Source organism: Bicyclus anynana, chromosome 3, assembly GCF_947172395.1.
Source record: "Bicyclus anynana chromosome 3, ilBicAnyn1.1, whole genome shotgun sequence".
Classification (NCBI taxonomy): Eukaryota; Metazoa; Arthropoda; class Insecta; order Lepidoptera; family Nymphalidae; genus Bicyclus; species Bicyclus anynana.
This window is the reverse complement of record NC_069085.1, coordinates 15,932,211-15,956,448: the sequence shown is the minus strand read 5'-3', so window position 1 is coordinate 15,956,448 and position 24,238 is coordinate 15,932,211. Positions and strand designations below refer to the sequence as shown.

Genomic DNA, 24,238 nt, shown 5'->3' with positions numbered 1-24,238 from the left:
ACTACCCTCTTACTATAGTATTAGATACTTAAATGTACAAACGCTCGATTCATTTAAGTTTCTAAAAATACATCATACGACGTACTACATCAAACGTGTACAAAAAAAATAATTTCTACTGAAGTGCTATATGAAAAGTTCAAGTTACTAAACAAAATTCTTTTGTATTCGCTGCAGTAGAAATGTCGGTGGGCTATCGGTGTAAAATGTTAAACTGTTTGAACCGTTACAAAAATACTTGGGAAGCTCGCGGTGTCATAACTGGATGTCATGCTCGCCCAACAACCTTATAATTACTAAGCTTGTAGCTATGGTATTAGAAAAAGATAATTATCTCAAAATAACATAACTACTATTTATAACTTGCCTGGTAAACAAGGTTATGTTCTCTAAGCTTCTCCATTGTTGGTATTTTCTTTACCATAAACATACGAGTAGACCTAGATTTCAACTTAATGGGGACAAATTTTCCGGATGCGGTAAAGAATCTTCTAAAAGATACCAATATACTCACGAACGTACATAAGCGGAAACTAAAGAATTATTTTTTGGGACGGTCTGTGTAGCGTCGCAGCACCGGTTTACTCACACATTTATTTAACTACCCTATAATGATTATTCTTGGTATTTATCCTCTTCTGTTTGTTAATCTGTTTATTTATCCTCTTCTGTTTGTTAATAATGTTCTGTTTGTTCCTAAATATTGTATTATGCAATAATAACCAGTGCACAGTAAAACTAACTGTGGTTTGTGTAGCACTATGGTTAGGCTTAATTTCAATGTGTTGTTTGTTGAATAATAAATAAATAAAATAAATAAATAAATAAAATCTGTTAAAACGATCAAGCCGAGGAATATCTCGTACCTAGGGCATTTTGTGACACGATAGATACCTTTTGCTTCAAACTGTTACGATGGGCAAGATTGCAGGCAAAAGAGGAGTAAGAAGAAGGAAGAAGTCCTGGCTACGAAACATAAGGTATAAAGCTTCGAAAAATAATCTATACTAATATTATAAAGCTGAAGAGTTTGTTTGTTTGATTGAACGCGCTAATCTCAGGAACTACTGGTCCGATTTGAAAAATTCTTTCAGTGTTAGATAGCCCATTTATCGACGAAGGCTATAAGTTATATATTATCCCCATATTTCCACGGGAACAGGAACCACGCGGGTGAAACCGCGCGGCGTCAGCTAGTAAGGTATAAAGGCACTCTAAGAAGAAGAAGGGGACAAATTATATTTACGTTATAATCTAAAAATCAAGTCTGTGAATTTTGAATGACACTTTGCTTATATTTTTCAGTGATTCGTTAAAAATTGGCAAAACAGCACTGTTCGTAAACTGTTTTTAATTTTCCGGAGAGACTTCTTTTTAACTACAACACACACACAGAGGAAACAGCTATCAGAAAATAAGGTAACAACAGGACAAATTCGCAAGAATTCAATAATACACAAATAATTTCTATAAAACTTGGTTATTTTGTGTGAGACTTACTCATAGCTTTGTTTGAAATAGTTTTGTTTTTATTACAGTGTGTGTTTGGTATGTTCACTTCCTGCGCCAAACTACACCTACAGGAAACTTTGTTGCCATGTTTTTGTATTGTGAACCTAATAAATAAAATATATGAGGTGCGTTTTTGAATTGAAAACAAATAAATTCGCAGGTAAGTCACTCAAAATAGCATCCATTGGCATTCATTTAAATCATCCCACAAATAGAAATTAAAACAAAATATTAATAATATTATATAATTTAACTATATCTATTGACAATATATTTTAGTACTTTTACTTTTAAAGTTCAGATGAAGCTTAAAGCAGGATTCTTGGTTTTTAATTGTTCACTGTTTAATTTGGTCCACATTGGAGTTTAAAATTTTCATAGGCTCATCTACGGTACAAGGTTCGAGACGCATCTAATGAGTATGAGTTTACAATATTTCTAATTTTTAATTTAGGCCACTACTATTACGTTAACGACACAACAAAAACCAATTTAACAAATAACACAACAATAATAAACAATGTTATTCGATCAAAAGGAGCTATAAAACGGCACATTATTTGGTTTTAAAACTCGAATGTTTCTTTACTCAACTAAAATATGTCTACTATAATAAACTTATGAAGATTTGTAAGTATTGATAGGTACTACTACGAAACAAAAACTCACCTGTAGCTCACCGGCGCTCGTAAGTTCAAAGCCGACGCCCTCGACACGGGCCTACGCCGTTTATCACCTTCATGCCAACTCGCGTAACTACGCGCAAACGTCTCCACCCCGCACCCCTCACTAGCGTTCACAAACTCCACTGACATATCCACACTGTCAAAAGTGTCATTAAAACTGATACTATCGTTCACTGACAAATCCGTGTTGTTTAAAGTAGTATAATTAGACGCGGTAAAATTATCACTGTTTTCAAAAATGGAATGGTTCGTCAACTCGTAAACGCCGTTGTGTTTGGGACTAGAATAGACGTAAACTCGATCGAGTTCAGAATCGTTCTCGGTGCTTATCATACTAGCGTGGGTTGGGGTGTCGTTCGAGGTGCGGTGGTAGTGCTCTGCGGCTATGTACCACGCGTCCAGCACTGCTATGTGCGTGTCCAGTTCTCGGCATGTCAGACGGAATTCGTAGTCGTGGCATCGCTGCTCTTCCACGATTTCTGAAACAAGTTTAGAGTAAAATTAATTAAAAGAAAATTAAAGAGTTATCAAACTTGTGTTGCGAGTAATTTGATGTTGTTCTTTTTTTTAATCTTTACAATTTAGCACTTGACTACAATCTCACCTGATGGTAAGTGATGATGCAATCTAAGATGGAATCGGGCTAACTTGTAAGGAGTAGGGTGAAAATCCACGCCCTATTCGGTTTCTACACGACACCGTACACGCTAAGTCGCTTGGCGGTACGTCTTTGACGGTAAGGTGGTAAATAACCACGGCCGAAGCTTTCCACGATTAAGAAAACTTCAAACCTACCCGGGGATCGACCTTCCGACTTACAAATCCACCGCGCATACCACAGCGCTACAGAGGCCGTCAAAATGTTCGTTGGAAAATTATAACTAGCAATCTTGTAATTCTTAAAAAATACAAAATAATATACAAAGCGGCCTAAAGCAGCGGGCCGTTGGCTGATAAACAGACATTATTTGTTTTTAATTTTGAGTGCCAAAACAACGGAACATTTGAGTGCTGAAGCAGCCGGTGGTCAGGAGCTCCAGAGTGAAGAACTTCTTCACAATACACGCCGTCTCAAGAATAACTGCATTCTGTATCGACCCTTGATGCAGCAATTAAGCGAAAGCTTCTTAAGCTGTGGGTCGAAACTTTTCGTTCAAAGACCATCGACTGAAGCGACTTTCAGAACAATAATAGTTGACTCTACATTACACGTGGTGTTCATCTCATGAGCAAGGTCCAAGTATTTTGATACTTTTTCCTTTTCGGCCTTAAATCAGATTATGGTCATTTGGAACAGTGGCATCCACAATCATTGCCTAACGCACTGACCGATCGACTAGTACTTTATCAGATCTATTGGCAACAATATACCTGTCAGTGACAATCCTTCGGTCTCAGTAGAGCAATGCACTGCTATTTTAGATGATTATTATTATAGCAGAGTATTAACTTCTAATGTTAGTTACGCGTGCTCTCGAAGTTGACTCCGTAAGAATATAAAAAAACTATAAAAGTTGATTGATAAAGATGTCTGTCTGTTTGCACCCGTATTTTACAACCGATAAAACTAAATTCCCGCCGAGCAATCGGCGTTGCCCATCTCCCCATTTCTTTTACTGCCTATGAAAGTAGTATTTGGGTCGACTATCTCTGTAGGTAGGTACAAGCCAATTATCATAAACCAAGAATACACCACCGTCATTGTGAATAAGAAAATAAAAAAAATATTCATTTTGTTTTTGTCCAAAAACTTTCACGTAAAGGACATGAAGCCTTTTAAATCGTAAGTTTTACAAGTTTTAGCTGCAAAAAACGTATTAGCGTCACAAATCATTAGAGCGACCTGGTGCCTTGCATTTGTAGGCAGCTTTTGGTGCAGGCAGAGTGACGAGTGGATCTAATGACCTATAACTTTCAGTTTAACTAATACTCTGATGGAGTTAAAATCAAAAATACTTAACTAAAAATTACAGAATTTTTCTTAACGTAAATTTTATTAGTACTTAAATATTTTTTTGCTATCTTTATTGCATACCGCAAAACTTGAATAATTTAATATAAAAAAAGATAAAACATCATAATCATATGGTGATCCTACTTATATAAAGGAAAGTAGGCGCCAATAAAAGGCTGAGTATGGATCATCAATACAGAAAAATTAAAAATAAACTCAATAGGTAAGTACGAAAAAACTTGACAGAATGAAAAATATTCCAAACGGTACACAATAGCACAGATATTAAAAATAAACTCAGAACCGAAAATACCTTATGAAATTCAATTCAAAACACCCCCACGATATTCAACAGTAAGTGTAAACTCTTCCTACCTCATACAGCTTACATAATTCACCGCCAGCATTCTCGCACGGTCTACTTCATGCATACGATATTTGGATGAACCTTAGGCTTAGGTCAGAGTAGAGACGCGCGCGCGATTTATTTCCGCAAAAAGTCGCTACTTTGAAATCTATAGGTACTACGGCATTGACAATAATCTAACAAGCCCAGTGGATACGACCTCGTCCTCCGATTCCGGAGGGTGTGGGTTCGAATCCGGTCCAGGGCATGCACTTCCAACTTTTCAGTTGTGTGTATTTTAAGAAATTAAATAAGTGTCTCAAACGATGAAGGCAAACATAGTGAGGAAACCCGCATACCAGGGAATTTTCTTGATTGTCTGCATATGTGAAGTCTGCCAATGCGCATTGGGCCAGCGTGGTGGACTATTGACCTAACCCCTTTCATTCTGAGAGGAACCTCGAGCTCAGCAGTGAGCCGAATAAGGGTTGATAATGATAACAAGCTTTTTGTGCTGTATCAGTGATATGAAAGGATAATACTTATACTTATCAAATACTTATATACTTATAGTATGTTTTTTTCTTATTAAAACATATTTAACCACAACATGCTGATGAAATATGCTGAGTTGAGGCTTTTTTCTAGGTTATGTCACACATCGCAGGGCGTTCATAGCCTGCTTCTACTGTTTCTTTTCTTTATTTATTCAGTTGCTTATACTTAAGTCCTCGCGGAATATTTTGGATTTGCTACCATACGGTAAACTCAACCACCAAAATGTTTTTAATTTGAATTATTACCCTCATACATTACCTAAAGACACCTAGCTTGCTTCGCGTATAGTTAAACTAGCGGACGCCCGCGACTTCGTCCGCGTGAAATTCAGTTTTTTACAAATCCCTCGGGAATCATAAATTTTTCCGGATTGAAAAGTAGCCTTTGTGTTAATCCGGAGTAAAATCTATTTCCATTCCAAATTTCAGCTAAATGGATTTAATAGTTGTGCCGTAAAGAGTAACAAACATCCAAACAAACATCTATACAAACTTTCGCATTTGTAATATTAGTAGGATGGCTAAAAATATCTAACACTATTTTACCTCGGAGCGATAGTAATTAATCGATATATTTTACAATAACTTAGTATTAAACCAGAAAAGCTTACGTCTTAAGGTGGCCATTGACGGTCAATTATTCTCACGTTTCTGAAAAGCAAACAGCAGTACCCACGCAGCATACTATACAAGTCATGTACGCAGTGACCAACACACGATCAATTATAGTCATGGGTGCTACAGACACGTGAGAATAATTGACCGTTTGTCGCTAGCATTACGGGATGAAACAGCGCCATGCAGGTCTCACGTTTTCATACCTCTTGCTTTGTATATTTCACACTGAGAAGTGCTAAAAAAAACATTATAAATCCGCAGTCTGCGTGCTTCTAAGGTAGGAATTCCCAAGGGGCCTATTTCGTGCATGCGATGTTATTTGGTCTCTACGGTTATTACGACAGAAAAAGTCTTTTTTGCGACACGCGACTTTAACATGCCTATAGATTTAGTTAAAATCCCGATTCTGACAATAGGCTAAAAATTAAATAACATTTATTTAGTTGGTTGAAGGTCTTCAAAGTAACTAAACATTGACGTTAATGGAAACAAAATAAAGATACTCGAAACATTATAATTATAGGAAACATATTTTTTTTTATAAATCTTTAATAGTGTTTTAATATTTTATTAACATTGTTAAAAATTAAAAAAGGACTAATAAATAAATGAGAGATAATTAACGTAACTAATCTCAAGTTAGATCCGCACTCGTAATTTTCATTAGAAAGTACTTATTTAAGATATATAGGATATAAGATATATATATACTTCATCACCTTCTCATAAAATTGAATAAATGATATTAATATTAAGTAATAGCATTTACGAATATGTTAAAAACTATTTCTACAATTCGAAGTTATTTATAACTTCAAATGATAATGTAATTTTCTTTTAGACATTCCGTTATTGTGATAAAAAATAATTTACCAAACACTTTCCAGTTTCTAAGAAAAGCATGACGTAGAAGCTAAGACGTGGAATGAGATACTGACGTCTTTGCTATCGCATAATGAGTATCTTCCTACAAAGAAGTCTTCAATAGACTGCGGAATGACATAGCAGACGACGTGATTCTTACACTCGCTACCCGCCTTTACTTTGCACACTTTGCTTCAAAACGCTTCGTCTCTGGCCCTACAAAAAAATAGTGCAAATGAGTAGAAGGTAGAAGTGATAGACACCAATAACAGACCTAATTAATATATATATAGGTACACGTAATATATAGGTGTACCTGAGTTTTTTATTAAAAGTGTGTAATCCTAACAATATACTAATAATAACAAGCGGACTCATCTCCACCACTCATCTCCTTCGTCGTCATCAACCCATATTCGGCTCACTGCTGAGCTCGAGTCTCCTCTCAGAATGAGAGGGATAAGGCCAATAGTCCACCACGCTGGCCCAATGCGGATTGGTAGACTTCACACACGCAGAGAATTAAGATAATTCTCTGGTATGCAGGTTTCCTCACGATGTTTTCCTTCACCGATTGAGACACGTGATATTTAATTTCTTAAAATGCACATAACTGAAAAGTTGGAGGTGCATGCCCCGGACCGGATTAGAACCCACACCCTCCGGAATCGGAGGCAAAGGTCATATCCACTGGACTGCCACGGCTCTTCGACTCATCTCCTTATCACACTAATATTATAAAAGCGAAAGTTTGTGTGTGTGAAAGTGTGTGTGTATAAGTGTGAGTGTGTGTGTGTGTGTGAGTGTGCGTAAGAATGTGTGTAAGTTTGTAAGTGGTGTGTAAGTGTGTGTGTGTGTGTGTTTGTTCCTCCTTTGCGCTGCGGGTACTAAAGCGATTTGACTGAAATAGATTTAACTCTGGATTAACACATAGGCACTTCATCCCGGAAAAATTCATGGTTCCCGAGGGATTTGAAAAACTGAATTCCACGCGGACGAAACCGCGGGCGTCCGTCAGTATACTATTATGTACAAAACCCTTCTAAGACCATTCGACGTTAATTTATAAAGACATTCAGGGGTTTAACCGAAACAAATATCGTGGATTAGAGAAATAATTAAAGGGATGACTATTGGCTTATCCCTTGTAGGATATTTTTGGCGATTTTAGGTCGTTTCACTTGAAAATTTATTACTTCTATACCGTCTCCATTTATTTCTTTTACCGGCTGATTTTATAGTACAAATTCAGAAATTTGTTATTTACAATAAAATCGTAGTACAATTATAATAATATAATAATATAATCACATAATTTTAGGTACCTACATTAATTTTTAATTATAGTACCTACTCATTGAGCCGTGATAGTCCAGTGGATATGACCTCTGTCTCCGTCCGATCCGGTCCGGGGCATGCACCTCCAACTTTTCAGTTGTGTACATTTTAAGAAAATAAATATCACGTGTCTCAAACGGTGAAGGAAAACATCGTGAGGAAACCTGCATACCAGTGAACTATCTTAATTCTCTGCGTGTTTGAAGTCTGCCAATCCGCATTGGGCCAGCGTGGTGGACTATTGGCCTTATCTCTCTCATTCTGAGAGGAGACTCGAGCTCAGCAGTGAGCCGAATATGGGTTGATGACGACCTACTCATGAAATACATAGCAGAAACACAAAAACAGCTGAATTATCCGCTTTTTGTCTGTTTATTGTTTGTTTGTTCAACAAATAATGGGCCGATAGAGAAGAAAGTCTTAATTAATTTCTGAATTAAAATTGTATGAAGAATTTCTGAATTTAAATATAAACTATAGTTAAATCTATACTAATAATAAATTATTAACCAGAGGAAAAATTTGTATTTTTGTTTGTAACGAAAAAACTAAAAAACTAGTGGACCGATTTGCAAAATTCTATCATCAATAGAAAGCTACATTATATCGAGAAACAAAGGATATATTATGTTATCCCGTCTAGCCACGGGAATCGGAACTATTACGCAGGTAAAATCTCGAGGTTCTGCTAAAGGTTTAAAATAGAATGCCAGTAAAATTTTTCGTTCTACGAACATTTAGCACGATCTGCACTCCTACCAATGCTATTATCAACCCATATTCGGCTCACTTCTGAGCTCAAGTCTCCTCTCAGAATGGTTAGTACATTAATCTATAATTAATGTACTAACCCCTCAGCCCAATGCGGCTGGGCAGACTTCACACACGCAGAGAATTAAAAAAATTCTCTGGTATGCAGGTTTCCTCAGGAAGTTTTTCCTTCGCCGTTCGAGACACGTGATATTTAATTTTCATAAAATGCACACAACTGAAAACTTGATGGTGCATACCCCGGACTGGATTCGAACCCACACCCTCCGGAATCGGAGGCAGAGGTCGTATCCACTGGGCTATCAACGGCTCTGTTTTTTTATCAACAAACCAATGCTATACAATAACATTAATGGCATCTTTATCGTACGATTGCCATTTTCCATTGGCGACTGCAATCAGCACGCGGGGGATATCGAGCAGATTCGAGCCACTCATCCAAATACCAGACTAATGCAATTTAACCCGACTCTAGCAAAGGAGAAGCTATGGCCAGCGTATCGTTGTAAAAGTAACGGACCACCGGGTCATGTAAATATTTTTATCGAAATTGTTTATTATTAAATATATTTTAATAATAAACAATTTCGATAAAATGGTCTAAATGTATCACTAGAGTGATTGCTCTTGCAAATAAGCCCAAGATAGACGGTTTTATCTTGTTTAGTTTAAGAGTTCCTATAGAAAGCTTCTGTTATCAATCATCAATTTGCAAAAAAAATAGAAACCAACCAGGCAGTTTTCTACAACTATATCAGATGGTAATGAATTTAGATAAATAATCAGTTTTATAGCAAATATTAACAATATAATTTATGCCACAATACCGATTATCGGTCAAACAAGGAAACACTTTTAGTTCTAATTTTGAAGTTTGTTTTTTTATTCATTACAAGTTAGCCCTTGATTACAATCTCACCTGATGGTAAGTGATGATGCAATAAAGGATGGAAGCGGACTAACTTGTTAGGAGGATGAAAATCCACAGCCCTTTCGGTTTTTACTCGTCATCGTACCGGAACGCTAAATCGCTTGGCGGTACGTCTTTGTCGGTAGGGTGGTAACTAGCCACGGCCGAAGCCTCCCACCAGCCAAAACAAAATTAAGTCATTCTGTTTGTATAGACACCACCAAGTAGGTAGTCTCCGAGGCGTATTACTCGACAATATTAACCAAACACATCCAAGTGCGCACTGCAACAACCCCTAACACCTGATCTCTCTTTCACACTTGCGCGAAATCTCCTTTTGTCTCGTTTCCACACGAGCTCACCCCTTGCGCTTAATTTTGATCAAGCGTTACTATAGCTACGACCCACAACAACTATTGTAATGCAAGAGCCACCCGTAAGAAATGGAAAGTGAGTTCTTACTCTTTAAGGGATACAAAAACAGTATAGTAAATTGCGAACAACTTGCAAAAGAGTTGTATTGTAAATAATAAAATGACAGTTGCCTGCGCAGATACAATCATAAAGAAAAGTGCTAGACAAAAGTTACTCATCTGTACGTCGATAACACCCTAATATCTGTTACTGCTTACTGCGCATAGTTACAGGCCTATACCTCAGAAAAAGTACTGTTCACGAGAGATTAAAATATGTATGTAATTTCTACTTCTTTTTGTAACACAAATAAGTAATTTATAAATCGTTTTATTACAATAAATATTCATTAATTCGTTTTAGTAATCAGTTATTCATTTTCTTTGTACTATTTTTTGTATCACGTAAAGATTTACAGAAAAAGAAACTCTGTAGGAACTTAATAAAACTGTAAAACAGATCATTGAACAAATTTTGAAAATTTTGGTTAGTTTCAAATAATAATATCAAATGCCATACAAATATAGACGATACTGAAGCTAAAAATATATAATTTTCAAATTTTTTTGACTCTGTGTATTATTATTAGAGTACGCTAAAGTTTAACATTTATTTTTTTATTTTCTTAACTTAAAACTAGGAACAACCTAATTCGCTAGCTTAGCGCTATATTATAATAATTCTAAAACTGAATTCTATTTACCTAAATTTATACATTTAAAAACTAATACTACTTGCAAATAAAACATTAGAAATATTGCCACCGTATCCTTTACTATTACTAGACTAACCAGTAGCAATTGACCTTCCACAAATCAACACTTTGATAAACCGCGCGAAGAAGTTGTACATAATCAAAGATCTATTAAAGTTGGACCAATTTGTTCCGAAGTGGGATCAATCTCTTCTTGATTACAGCAAATTAAACGTTAAATAGACAGACTAAAGAGTCATTTTGTTTTTATTAACGGCATAAACGGAAGGGACAGGTCGCAAGGGCAGCGCGTCAAGGGAAATTAACGATTTTGGAGGGAATTTGAGGGCTCCTTTTTCTATTTGTTTATGTGAATAGACAGTAAAAGATGTCTTAATTGTCTTGTTAAACTACTATTCATTGATCTGTAATCATCATCATCATCATTATCAAACCATAGTCGGCTCACTGCTGAGCTCGAGTCTCCTCTCAGAATGAGAGGGGTTAGGCCAATAGTCCACCACTCTGGCAAAATGCGGAATGGCAGACTTCACAAACGCAGAGAATTAAGAAAATTCTCAGGTGTGTGGGTTTCCTCACGATGTTGCACATATTATCTGCGTATTCCGCGGAGGGTGTGCTAGTTGTAACGTCCTCCTTTTTTGGAAGTCGGTTAAAAATAAAAAAAAGGACTCTACAGGTAATAACACCTCACCACCCGTTCGAGTAGGTACATACTCGTATAACACGAATACGTAATTGTGCAGCGTCGAAAAGTTTTCATTTTCTGCATGAAACGTACAAAAACAACGGTCCTCTCTAACACAGACATCATCAGACAAATTGGTTCGTTTTTCCCCCTTTTTTATAATGCGCGGGAAAATAAATGTGAAAAAACACAAAGTGCTCGCGCCGAATATCGCGTACGTTCGTTCCTGTGAAGACATCCGTCAACTGCGCTACACTTTACACACTTTACTTCACTTTACACACAATACGGGATCACAATTTTTACACAACCCTAGTTGACGGTGGGCCACGGATATTAAGGTGCGACAATTTTTTTTTTTTGTTTTGAGTAAGTGGCTCCATGTGGGACCAATACGGCGTCACCGGGGGGTTTAGGCGAGCGCATCGCCTGATGAGACCCGAAGGCTGAAATAAAGATAGAGGACGGAACGGCTCTCTAAGGGCGTCTCCTATGAGACTCGGACCTGGGCTTAGAGGGCCATTCGGGAAGGTGTAACCGTGACCTGAGTGAATCAGTCCGGACGCCCCCGAGATCGTGAGAAAATCCACGTCCGGGTGACGTTAGACATCGGGGAAGGCGCAACAAGCGACTGTTGTGTATAAAAGAATCTTGTTATAATTTCGTTTAGGTATGTTTGGAGGTTACTCCTTAAGAATCGATTTTTCATATATTGCCCCCGGTATGAAAAAAACATGGGCAGTAAAATTCGATGAACGAATGACAGCGTTACGTTTTTTGTGAACCTTCACTTTTCAGGCATGAGTATTGAGACTTACGTAGTATGCTGCGGGGCAACATACACCTATTTACACAGTCGATCTGAAAGAGTAAACTTCATTCGTGCGTCGGGGCTGACACACTTTTTTTTTTAACTAACATATCATGTCATTTCTTTCACACAATCATGATCTCCGTAAACTACACTGGTTCTGTACACCACATCCACACGCACGAACACACACACACACACACACACACATACACGCACACATAAACACACACACACAAAACACATACACGCATACACTAACACACTCAATCACGTACTACTTTTTCACAAATTGTATAAAAAATTATGTTTTATAACAAAGCTTGTACGAGTATGCATGTCATGTACCTCTGTAGAAGGGCGTTGATCACCACAACACAGTTATAACTTTTGTGGGATCACCGTCACCTTTTTGTTTTTATGTACTTTTTAAACTGCTCAAATAAAAAACTTTTAAACTTTATATTTAAGTTCACGAAAATAACCAATTTTCATTTTTATTCTTATTCAATTAATATTTAAAAGTGCATGGCACACACTTGAGAAAAATCCTTATATTTGCATAAACCAAGGCCCAACCAAAATCCAAGGCAACAAGAAACTTGATAAATCGGTAACCTTATCTTAAAAGCACCATTCGAAACCCAATAATCTCTCTTAAAGCAAGAGTCATGGCCCAATAGTTAAAACAGTGGGGGGAGGGAAATCAATTCTGCATACAACAAAACGTAAGCTGTATTGAGAGGGGTGGCCGCGTCCCCAGACTGGGGCCAAGATGCAAGCCATGTTAGTAGGTACACTGTTCCCATTGTTATTTACAGAAGGACGGATGACGCTGAAAGAACTGATGTATTTAGTTGAAGTGTTTGCGTCATATCAAAACACTACTACTGAAACTATGCTATCAGTGGCGTAACTATAGAGTGACATAACTGACAGAACGCCCACAACTCAAAGGATGTGAGCTCTTAAATAGGTACCTACCTAATCTCACATTAAAATCTCTTATTTATTTTCCACTCAATAAATTCGCCGCGGGCCTCTCAGTATAGGACAAGCATGCTCAGTATAATTACTACTAGCAACTTCATCTGCTCTTTGATCTCCTTAATCCGGCCCTGTCGCAAAATTCGTACTTAGTGGACGTCTACTAATTACAAACTAACATCCTGCCAAATTTTATTTTTGTACGTCAAGCGGCATTCGCTTTTATATATTTAGATGTCCGATATACTTTTAAATATTGGATAGAAGCAGGCGTTACTTTGCGGAAGTTCATCATGATTATATAATGATTTATTTATTTTGCTATCATCCGCGAAAAGTCGACGAACCCATGCGACAACGTCACCCAGGTCCGACAAAATACTCTCTACGTACGTTTCACCCCGAAACCGGAGCATCCTCAGGAGATGTTGACTCTACAACGTGCAATTGCAAATAAATCATTATATAATCGATATACTTTTGCCCAGATACAAAGTTATTTCTGATTGAGCTGCAATGTTTTGTGTTTTCTTGTTTCATTGTACCTTTATTTTATGTGCAATAATGAATTATTCTATTGCAATAAAGACAGCAGAAGCAGTGCCTGTGGATGAACTCCAGTGCAACGAAACGTTAAGGCTTTTTGTGTCTTTTCCGTCATAAAAGTCGTGACGTATCGTAACTTGGGCACACGCCGCAGGACATGACCCACTTCTTGGGTCTCCCGGACGAGCGTGGAACTTTCGTCGCAGCGAAATTTCAGTATGTTTTACTAAAAAGAATTTATTACTGAACTTAGCAGCACAACGTCCGCTCCAGACCTTAAATTAAAACGAGATGAAACTATCTTTAAGGTTTCATTATTTATTATAACTTGGTTCTTGGCACGGTCTATTCAAGAAAAGTTCTGAATTAATATGTCCTCGTACTTATTTTACACTTTTTATTTATTGAGATAGGAATTGATAGATAATTATTAGATAAAGGTACCTAATAATTTTATGAATGTGATAATGCTTGGATGTTTGCACAACCGGTTGGATACTTATTTTTTTATCCTGATGTATGATGGTTCGTCTGTCTTTTATATCGATCTCCGAAACTCACACTATATCCTATTTGATGGTATCTTATATGACGGTATCTGTTTTAATACTTAGTAAATATTATGTGAAAATATAAAATACACTAAAACATGGAACAGATAGTGTGTAAAATATTCAAAGTTAGTAAAACATACTTAAAAAATAGACTTAAGCATTACATAAAAAAAAGCATATGAAAAATCCAAGTAAAGAAACACAATTAACACGCAATAAATCTTGTTAAAGCTGTACTAAACTGAGACGTCTTACATTATTAAGCTGGGTACAGATTTAGGGCCCAGTCACACAACGAGTGCTGCACGAATGCGAATGACAGTTTTTCCCTTGGCAAATAATCACACAAACACATGGTGGTAATATCGAGTCTCGTGAAAACAGTAGCGCTATTCTATAACGCAAGCCATCATGTTTTTTACAGTCAACCGATTGTGAGTGGCTGACGTAAGGATGCTCCTATAACTCGACAGTGTGAGTTTTACATACTCTCTATCTGTAGTATTGTGATAGAAAGAGATAGAGATGATTTTTAGACGCACAATGTCTTGTCTTGAAGTCTTGAAACATCGTTACAGAATAACGCTACAGTGGTACCTATGTATTTAATTCGATTGTCGCCAGAGCATTATCACGAGACTCGTATGCGTATAAAAACTAGTATAATTTGTTCTTGGTTGTGATGTAAGCATTTCATGAGAGATTAGTAAATGCGCAACAGTTTTACTGCATGTCTTTGTCTATATTTCGTTTGTCCACTGTTTACTTTCGGGGTTATTGTAATACAATATTTGTACTAGCGTTGACTTACAGTGCGCGGCGTACTAGACGTCAGGTGTAGACGCCGCCTAAACCTTGCAAGGGTATGCTAAAGTGAGAAGCCTTTCATTATTAAACCGGGCACAGATTTACTGCAAAGCTGCCGGTTAATATTTAATAAGCATTCACTCGTGAAGGCCCTCGGGTCTGCCGATAAAAGGTGCACGGGAAATTGGTTTCGAAATTGTTTCCGTAAAGAACATTTAGTATAAAATAACACCCTTTTTAGTACATTTTTTATTATTATGTAGGTAAAAAGTCCTTCTCCAAATGTTAAGTACGTCTGTACCTTGTAGCTCGAGCACAATTGAGTATCAAAATATAATTGTTAGAAACAGTATGCATTGATTGGTATATTTAGTATGGAACAAATAGATGAACAATTTGGCTGTTGTATCAATCTAATGAAATTGTGATCAAAAAGTAATTAATCTTCCAGCATGTTGTTATACTTATAAGTATTTATAGACTACGAGTGAAGTTAATAGCCTCATGTGGTTAGAGTGCTGGTTATTTTATGATTATTATTAATTATCTTTTTAATCGGCTAATAAAAAGGAATATTTTCTCAATTTAGCCCAAGACACGAATTAGAAAACCCTTAGATATTTTTAGTTTTTTTTTAGAAATGTAATTACCTACCTACTTGTATGTTAAAAATACTTATTACGACTTTATAGATTTTAAGGAGGCCAGTATTTTTACGCAACTTGCCTAATCTTTTATGACATGCCGCACTACAATTCGGTCTAACACAAAAGACATTTTTGGGCAAAGTTCTCGCAATATATTTGTTAACGTACTCAATTTATATACGAGAAGGTACATTAATTTGAGATATGAGTTGTATTTAAACCTGTGATCGACACGTTTTACTGAAACAAATCGAAATAAATCGGTACCTTTACAAAAGCGTGGCCACTCTATCAAGCGGCCATGATTGATGGTGATTCTCCTCTATCTGAGGTTGGAGAATTTATTTTCAATCTCGTTAGCTATTCCACTTAACCCAAAACTTTGAGGTTGACTTTTTTAACGTTTGTTTCTTTAATTGCTTTAATGATGGCTTAATGACACTAATTCAGTCAGCAGATTCTAACAATCTTCATCAATTTACTCTTATTTACTTATTTATTTACATTGTACAACTCTAAATTACATTGATTTTGGACTCATCATAATTAACAAAACATATTCAACTCACTGATAAGCATAAGTCTCCTCTCAGAATGAGAGGGATTAGACTAATAGTCTACCACGCTGGCCTAATACGGAATGGCAGACTTCACATACGAATTTAAAAATTCTCAGGTAATTATGCAGGTTTCCACGATGTTTTTCCTTCACCGTTTGAGACAATTGATATTTTATTTCTTAAAATTCTTAAATCTGAAAAATTGGAAATGCATGCCCCGAACCGGATTCGAACCTACGCTCAATAGAAGGCAGTGCTTAGGGTAGGTATTAATTTCAACTGTATGTACAAACAAACAGGCAAACTAAAGGACAACAAAGAGATGCCTTTTGTTCAGATTGAGGTACGAAATTCTACAAATTATGTCTGATGGTAAAAAAACTAAATGCGCATTAGGGAGCGCATGTCTGGAAGATGTCAATTCACACGTAGAATAAATAGGAGCACTGCCAAGTAGCTTTTTTTATTCTTTACAAGTTAGCTTGATTACAATCACATATAATCATTTGCATCATCACAGTAAGTGATGATGCAATCTAAGATGGAAGCGGACTAACTTATTGTAGAGTTGAATGAAAATCTACACCCTTTCGGTTTCCACACGACATCGTATCCGAACACTAAATCGCTTGGTGGTACGTCTTTGCAGGTAGGGTGGTAACTAGCCACGGCCGAAGCCTCTCACCAGCCAGACCTGAACCAATTAAGAAACCTCAATCAACCCAACCGGGAATCAAACCCAAGAACTCCGTCTTACTAATCCACCGCGCGTACCACTGCGCCACGGAGGCCGTCAAAAAATCTGATCGAAAGTTTGATGGAAAGCAATGGAATGCGCATTAGAGCTCCCGCACACGGGCCACCGGCCACAACCACAAAACGCCGCTACCGGCATATTTCCTGTTGTTTTGACACACACGGTTGACGCCGGTGGCCGCCACATGCTACAATCGTCGCTGCTCGCTTGTTGTGGTGCGCACCGGCCACTAAACACCGACACAAAACGCCGATGATTATGATACTGCCTGTATGGGTTAAAAAAGTATCAGCCACCGACCACAAGTATCGACACCGGCCACAAATAGCTGTCGCGCGCTTCAGCTACTTTTGTTGCCCCTTCTTGCTTCTTGTAGCGGCGTTTGTGGCTGTCGCGTGTGGCCCGTGTGCGGCGACCTCAGACCAATTATAGAAGGACCTGTATCGCACTCATAGTCACGAACAAAATTGTCTGTCATTTTGTGAGGAAAACGAGCTTAGATTTTGTATATATCTTATACTAACATAGAAGTTTTTGCCCGTTTTTTACACAATTCAATTACACAAAAAGGTATTTTTACGGAGCTCTTTAACCGACGAACACGATTACAACTATTTAACATCGATTCTATAGAGACAATTTTTATAATCGCATTAGATCGTTGATCATATACTTTGACAGAAAAGTAACGTCTAGCGAGGCAGGTCCTATGCAATAATTGGTCTGAGGCGACGACACTTAGGAGTACTTGTCTGGAAGATGCTAATTCACACGTAGAATAAATAGGAGTACTGCTAAGTAGCCTGGATTCACCAAGTCGCAGAGTATAATGTATTCCACACCAGACCTCGCTTCAAAGTCAAAGAGCTTTTAACTTATGACACTTGCATACGTAATGTAATTTTTAATTCAAATTCATGTCCATTTACTTCACGTAAGTTATCTATGACCGTGCTTTTGAAATCTGGCTGTTTGTAGCGACTCTACCAATGGTTCGAGATAGATTCAACATCTATTTATTCTTGTATTTATAGAGTACCAGCGGACGACCGCGACTTCGTCCGCGTGAAACTCGGTGTAAACTTTCAAGTACCCCTACCCTACCCCACCACTACCCTACCCCTACCCCGTTTTCTAGTTATGATTAATATGAACTTTATACAATAACAATAAAGATCAAATTGACTACGTTTTAGTTAGAAAACATTTGTATGTGAAAAAAAAAGAAATGGGCTATTTTTATGGTTATTCCGGCAATTATTCGAATTTTTCTCGCCGTAAAAACCATCCTAGAACTTCCACGAACATTTTAAAAAAGAAATGGCCAAATTGGTCCAGGCGTTGTTGAGTTATGCGCTTACCAACGCATTTTTCGATTCACTTTTATATTATAGATATACCGTTAAATAAATGAAATCTACATATGTAGGTTGTATGTATTTATCTTTATAATTTCTGTGTAATTTCATTCAAACCGCAAATAATATTTGTACATGTACCTTGTTATGTTATTTACCATGTTAAGATATACATATGTAGCTTAGATGCATTTATCTGGGATTAGTTTTTTGGTTGATGTTAAAATGGTACTTTATTCACACTGCGGACTTGCTAAAGCTACAAATACTGATAAACTAAAACCAAATCATAACGCTTTTCATTTTGCAGTATTATAAGTAGTTGGGCATAATTTCTGTTGTCAAATTCAAGAAAAGTGGACCGGGAATTCTCAGAGACACCTCTCTTGGACATACGCCAGCTTCTGGTGTTCAAACATGCATCTAAAATGTACCTACCTACCTATTCGTTATCAACCCATATTCGGCTCACTGCTGAGCTCGAGTCTCCTCTCAGAATGAGGGGGGTTAGACCTTAGTCCACCACGCTGGCTCAACACTGGTTGCCTCACGATGTTTTACATTCACCGTTTGAGATACGTGATATTTAATTTCTTAAACGCTTTTGACTAAGCAGTATTAAATGTAGTTAGACATAATTTCCGTTGTCAAATTCAAGAAAAGTGGACCGGGAATTGTCAGAGACACCTCTCTTGGACATACGCCAGCTTCTGGTGTTCAAACATGCATCTAAAATGTACCTACCTATGTGTAACAAAATACGGGACACTTCAAAGCGAGCCAAAGTTTCTAATTCGCCAGACAAGAGAGATGTAATAAAACTTGGAAGGAATCGCAGTACAATACTTCGCTTTAAAGTTGATACGTGTTTATATTTTATGCGGATTACCGTTTAATCTGCCCTGCCCCCTTAGCCAAGTGGCACGTCGATTCTCTTTCTACGATCGCTAACGCTTCGGAAAATAGAAAGATGTATAGGAATGACAGATCTTGATCACGTTACCTGTTGATAGCAAATGCCATTCCCATACATCTTTCTAGTATTCGAAGCGTTAGCGATCGCAGACAGAGAACCACTGCCACTTGGCTTGAGGTGCTGTTGTGGGTGGTTCAAATCTTGAAAGATAAATTCCTTTAAACTTGAACCTTTGATATTTTGAATGCTTTTCAGTTATGTGACTACATTAAATTGATTAAAATAACTTTTAGTGCTGTGTCCAGGGTTGTTTCCTGATGATTATTGTTTTTTTTTATTAATCTATACTAATATTATAAAGCTGAAGAGTTTGTTTGTTTGTTTGATTGAACGCGCTAATCTCAGGAACTACTGGTCCGATTTGAAAAATTCTTTCAGTGTTAGATAGCCCATTTATCGAGGAAGGCTATAGACTATATATTATTCCCGTATTCCAACGGGAACGGGAACCACGCGGGTGAAACCGCGCGGCGTCAGCTAGTTTCTTAATATTATAGTACGGACTAAAGACATGAAAGTATGATATAATATGTTGGAGAAAAAGTAATCCATTGTTTTTTATATACTTACCTTTAATTTTAAGATAATAACTTAATCTCTAAAATAATGTCATTCCCGTAGAAATAGGATATATATTGAAGCTTATGTTACTTACTGATAGTGGAGCTTTGCATTGATGAGAGAATTTTTAAAATCTCACCTGTAGTTTCGGAACCTAATTCCTAACAAACAAAATCATTAAACAAATCTTTGAAATCTCTATATACCTAATATTTTTTTAAGTTTAGATGTGTAACTAGCAGATAATTAATTAATTTTATAAAAGTTAATTTCAGCCAACTTCTGCTCCAAATTGCTAACGATCCGTCAAGTTATTGTTAAGTTTCGTTTGACAAATGATCCTAACCCAATTTCCCATAGAAAAAAAAGAGCTTCGCCACAACAATGAATGTCACAACTCAAAAGCTCAAAGTATTTCATATTTATAGTTGTCTCTTACAAAGACAGCTCGAGAGGTACTTTGGGTTACTGCTTGACGCCGGCAACCTTCTTTGAGTGGTATTCAAATGAAATTGTAAACCATTTTTAGTGACAAACGAATTAACTTTAAATAGAAATAAATTATAATAAAAAAAATTGTAAAGCTCTAGGCGTCGTGCTATTAATTTAGCTATAATTATGGATTGTGTCAGAAATTCCTTTCATCAATCAAAATGCCGATAATATACATATTTATTACTTAACTGAGAATCCTTTAATAAAAAAAGCTTGTTTCGAAAAAGCTCGTAGGGAACTACTACCGCTATGCTCATTTTTTCGGTAAAATTACAGGCTTAAAAGATAATTGCTTATAAGGCGTTACATCGAAATTAAATATCATTGTGTTCTCACAATATTATTTTTGTCACGGATACCCATATGGTTTGGTATCCGGATAATACATAATAAATTATTAATTATTAATTATATCTATCTACGCGTCACGTTGACTGTGAAATGTTGGATAAATATTAATCAAGTCAACAGCTTAACAGTTAAGGGACCGGACTCACCGAAATTTCTAGGGTTCCATTCCCACCTGTTAGGCCTTATTTTTTTTTTTATTCTTTACAAGTTAGTCCTTGACGGTAAGTCTTTGCCGGTAGGGTGGTAACTAGCCCAGCCCGGGCGCATACCACTGCGCCACGGAGGCCGTCAAAATATCGTACCCTCGTATATTTATCGTACCCTCACTACTAGTACAAAATTTTTGCTTAGTTAGAGGGAAACAAAAATATTTGTAATGTTTAAACATATATGGCTATATTTTTAAACGTTACAAACATTTTTCATAAAACAAAAAAAAGAACTATCACTGTGATATAAACCTTCTCTCGGATCACCTTTGTTTTTATTATAATTATTTTATAATTAAATCGCGTCCAAATTATTCAGACAAATCATGCTTAACTGAATAATTTTGTAACCACCATATATAAATTAATTTAGATAACATCTTACCAACTGGCAGATTCAATTAAACTACAATATATTCGATAACAAGAAATCAATCCGCACATCTGTGTTAGAGGCATTCAAACGCATCACAATAGCGGTTCTCCCTTGCATTCAAACTCAATTCAAATCCAAATGCTACAAATAGTTGCCCTTTTTAAAAAACAAATGTATGTTTTATTATTCAAGCTATAAGAACTATAATTGGTTGTAAATAATCTTTATTGCATTATTATAGAGAGTATTAAAAAAATATATAATACCTCGGAGGATTTGCAGCCATGTGCCGATATAGTTTTTTTTAAGGTTAGGACGCATCGATGAAAATACCGTTTATAATGTAATGTATGTATATATACAGATAATTTTTATGAATATTTTTCTGGTATAGTGAGCAAATTGACTGATTACAAATAATGTTACGTAAATATGTAAAACAATTAATATAATATCAGGTTCTATAAAAATAATCAATTGAGATTATTATTGACTGAACAATCTCTTTTATTTCTAAAGTTATGTGAAACTATTTTGGTAATATGTACTCATATTTTCTTGACTAGCTGACGCCGCGCGGTTTCACCCGTGTGGTTCCCGTTCCCGTAGGAATACGGGGATAATATATAGCCTCTAGCCTTCCTCGATAAATGGGCTATCGAACACTGAAATAATTTTTCAAATCGGACCAGTAGTTCCTGAGATTAGCGCGTTCAATCAAACAAACAAACAAACTCTTCACCTATATATAATATCAGTATAGATGTAGATGTAACTCCAACAAATTAAATAGCCCTTTAAATATCATACACTAAAAATGTTTAATTTATTAGGGCATGTGTCCCAATATTCGATTCTTTATACCTACGTGTAAATATGTCAAAATATTAACAAGTGAACATCGCGGCATGTTTGACGTTTATCAAAAACTGACAACGATCGATGGGCGTGAGCCGAATTAATGTATAGTTAAGCTCCTAATATGTTTATTAATATTAAAAGCCTACTGTTATTTAGTCTTCGGATATCGTATTTATTTTTAGACCTATTTGGAGAGTTGGAGACTCGACTCCTTGCAATATTTAATGTTAAGTATGTATTTTATACTCTACATAAACAGTGCTTGAGGGTAAAATACTTGCATGTGGCTTGGAGTTCGTACTCAAACCCAATTAGTTTATTTTTCTACCAGTGTGAACGAGTATTTTTTTAATTGAATCTCTAATCTATTCGAGGCTAAATGCCTATGCAACCGATTTATATTTTTTTTTACAATTTACAATTCTTATCAGCGATTAGAGTTAAGAATGTATGAAATATTTACTATAAAAACCGTATCCCGACAAAACAAAGTCACAAGCAACAAACACACACATTTTCAGACGTGTAGACCAAGCTTAAGATTAGCGAATTCACTGCAAATTATAACATTGAAAAAATGTAAGGGGTGAAATGTGGCAATTTGTCAACACGACATCGACGTATGGAAAAAGGTTATTATGATTCTTCATCGTCATCATCATCATCATCATCATCATCATCATCATCATCATCATCATTTCGTTAATAATAGTACCTATCATTGTTCATTATAATTATCATTGAACATCTACCATCAATTAAATTATTTCATGATCGGCTACGTATTTTATGTCTTTTCTTTACTCATTTCTATTTGGAATTTTTTATTTTCTTTTCGTAAAGAAACGCGAAATAAAAATTAATTCGAACTTCAAAAGGGATTCTCAAACTTCAAAAGCTCGCCCGCTTATTGGTTATGGTTAATGTTGCTTGACCAACACAATTGCAATAAAACGAAAATATTTTAAACAATAAACTACAAAACCGAAAACTAAAGCTATAAAAAGCCATAAATTAAAACTAATAAATTAAATAAAAACATACTCGTAATTTGATATCATTGACGAGTAGGAAGTAAGTATCCAATATGTAAAATAAATAGGAAAATCTTTGAAAAATCCGTAAAAAACTAAATGCTTAGTTTATTAGACATACCTATTAAACCTAAAAAATAAATATTCCATAAAATATAACAACAACGAAATATAAACATGAAGCTACTGAAACAAAAAACAATCTAATAAAATAATAATTTGTGTTCCTACTTATAAAATAAGTATTACATGAAACAAAAAATATCAAGTTATTTAAATTAACCAAAAAAGCTTTCGAAACGGATCGTTAAAAGCTGCAACTGCGTGTAAAGCGATATGCTGTTGTTACATAACATCAAGAGTGTCACAGTACCTATCAGTCCCCGGACCCCAACAGCGCACCACGCCAGCAAAAATCCTCCGAGAGCACATCGCGTTCGAGACGCCTTCACCATTTTTCCAAACTCACATCCTCCCAAAACATTTTCCACCAAAACACAATGAAACTTTAAACCGGGAAAACCTTTAACCGCATATTAGTTACAACCACTTTATCCCATTATCAACCATAAACCAAGGAGCGTGTCATTGAACCTTCATAATTTTAACCTGTAATTGGATTAAAGGTTTGTACGTAAACGAATACGCGCGAGAATGAAAAATAATACTGCGCGAAACACACCCTCCCTGTTGGAGCGCTGACGCGGTACTAAATTTTCTGCAACATTGTACACGCTTGAAAACATGCCGGCCGTAGCATACCGTAGCTCCGTAGCTTTTGGGAAAGTCCGACACACATTGATCGAGTTTTCGTGGAAATTGTGTATCTTTTACGAGTTCTGAGAAAAGTTTTTGAAGGGATCTTGCAGATTAATACAAATCTTTAAAAAGTTTCCTAAAAGCTCTGATATTAATAACAAGAACAAAGTTTTAGCATTTGTTCCCAAAACCAGTACTAATATTCTAAAGTTTCCA

General features: G+C 36.2%; 1 protein-coding gene across 2 annotated transcripts in view; it reads right to left on the bottom strand.

The window, feature by feature from the left end:
- The window catches only part of LOC112054787 (uncharacterized), a 143,324-nt gene extending 119,368 nt beyond the window's left edge, over nucleotides 1-23,956 (bottom strand). For both annotated transcript variants that reach the window (XR_008252372.1, XM_052891035.1), the window contains exons 1-2: nucleotides 23,637-23,956; nucleotides 2,182-2,677 (exon numbers count right to left, since the gene is read on the bottom strand). Coding sequence is in view for 1 of the 2 variants with exons in the window: in XM_052891035.1 (XP_052746995.1) it covers nucleotides 2,182-2,677; nucleotides 23,637-23,718 (578 nt within the window). In the remaining variant the exon portion in view is untranslated. The remainder of the gene's footprint in view (nucleotides 1-2,181; nucleotides 2,678-23,636) is intronic.
- Nucleotides 23,957-24,238: the final 282 nt, after the last annotated feature.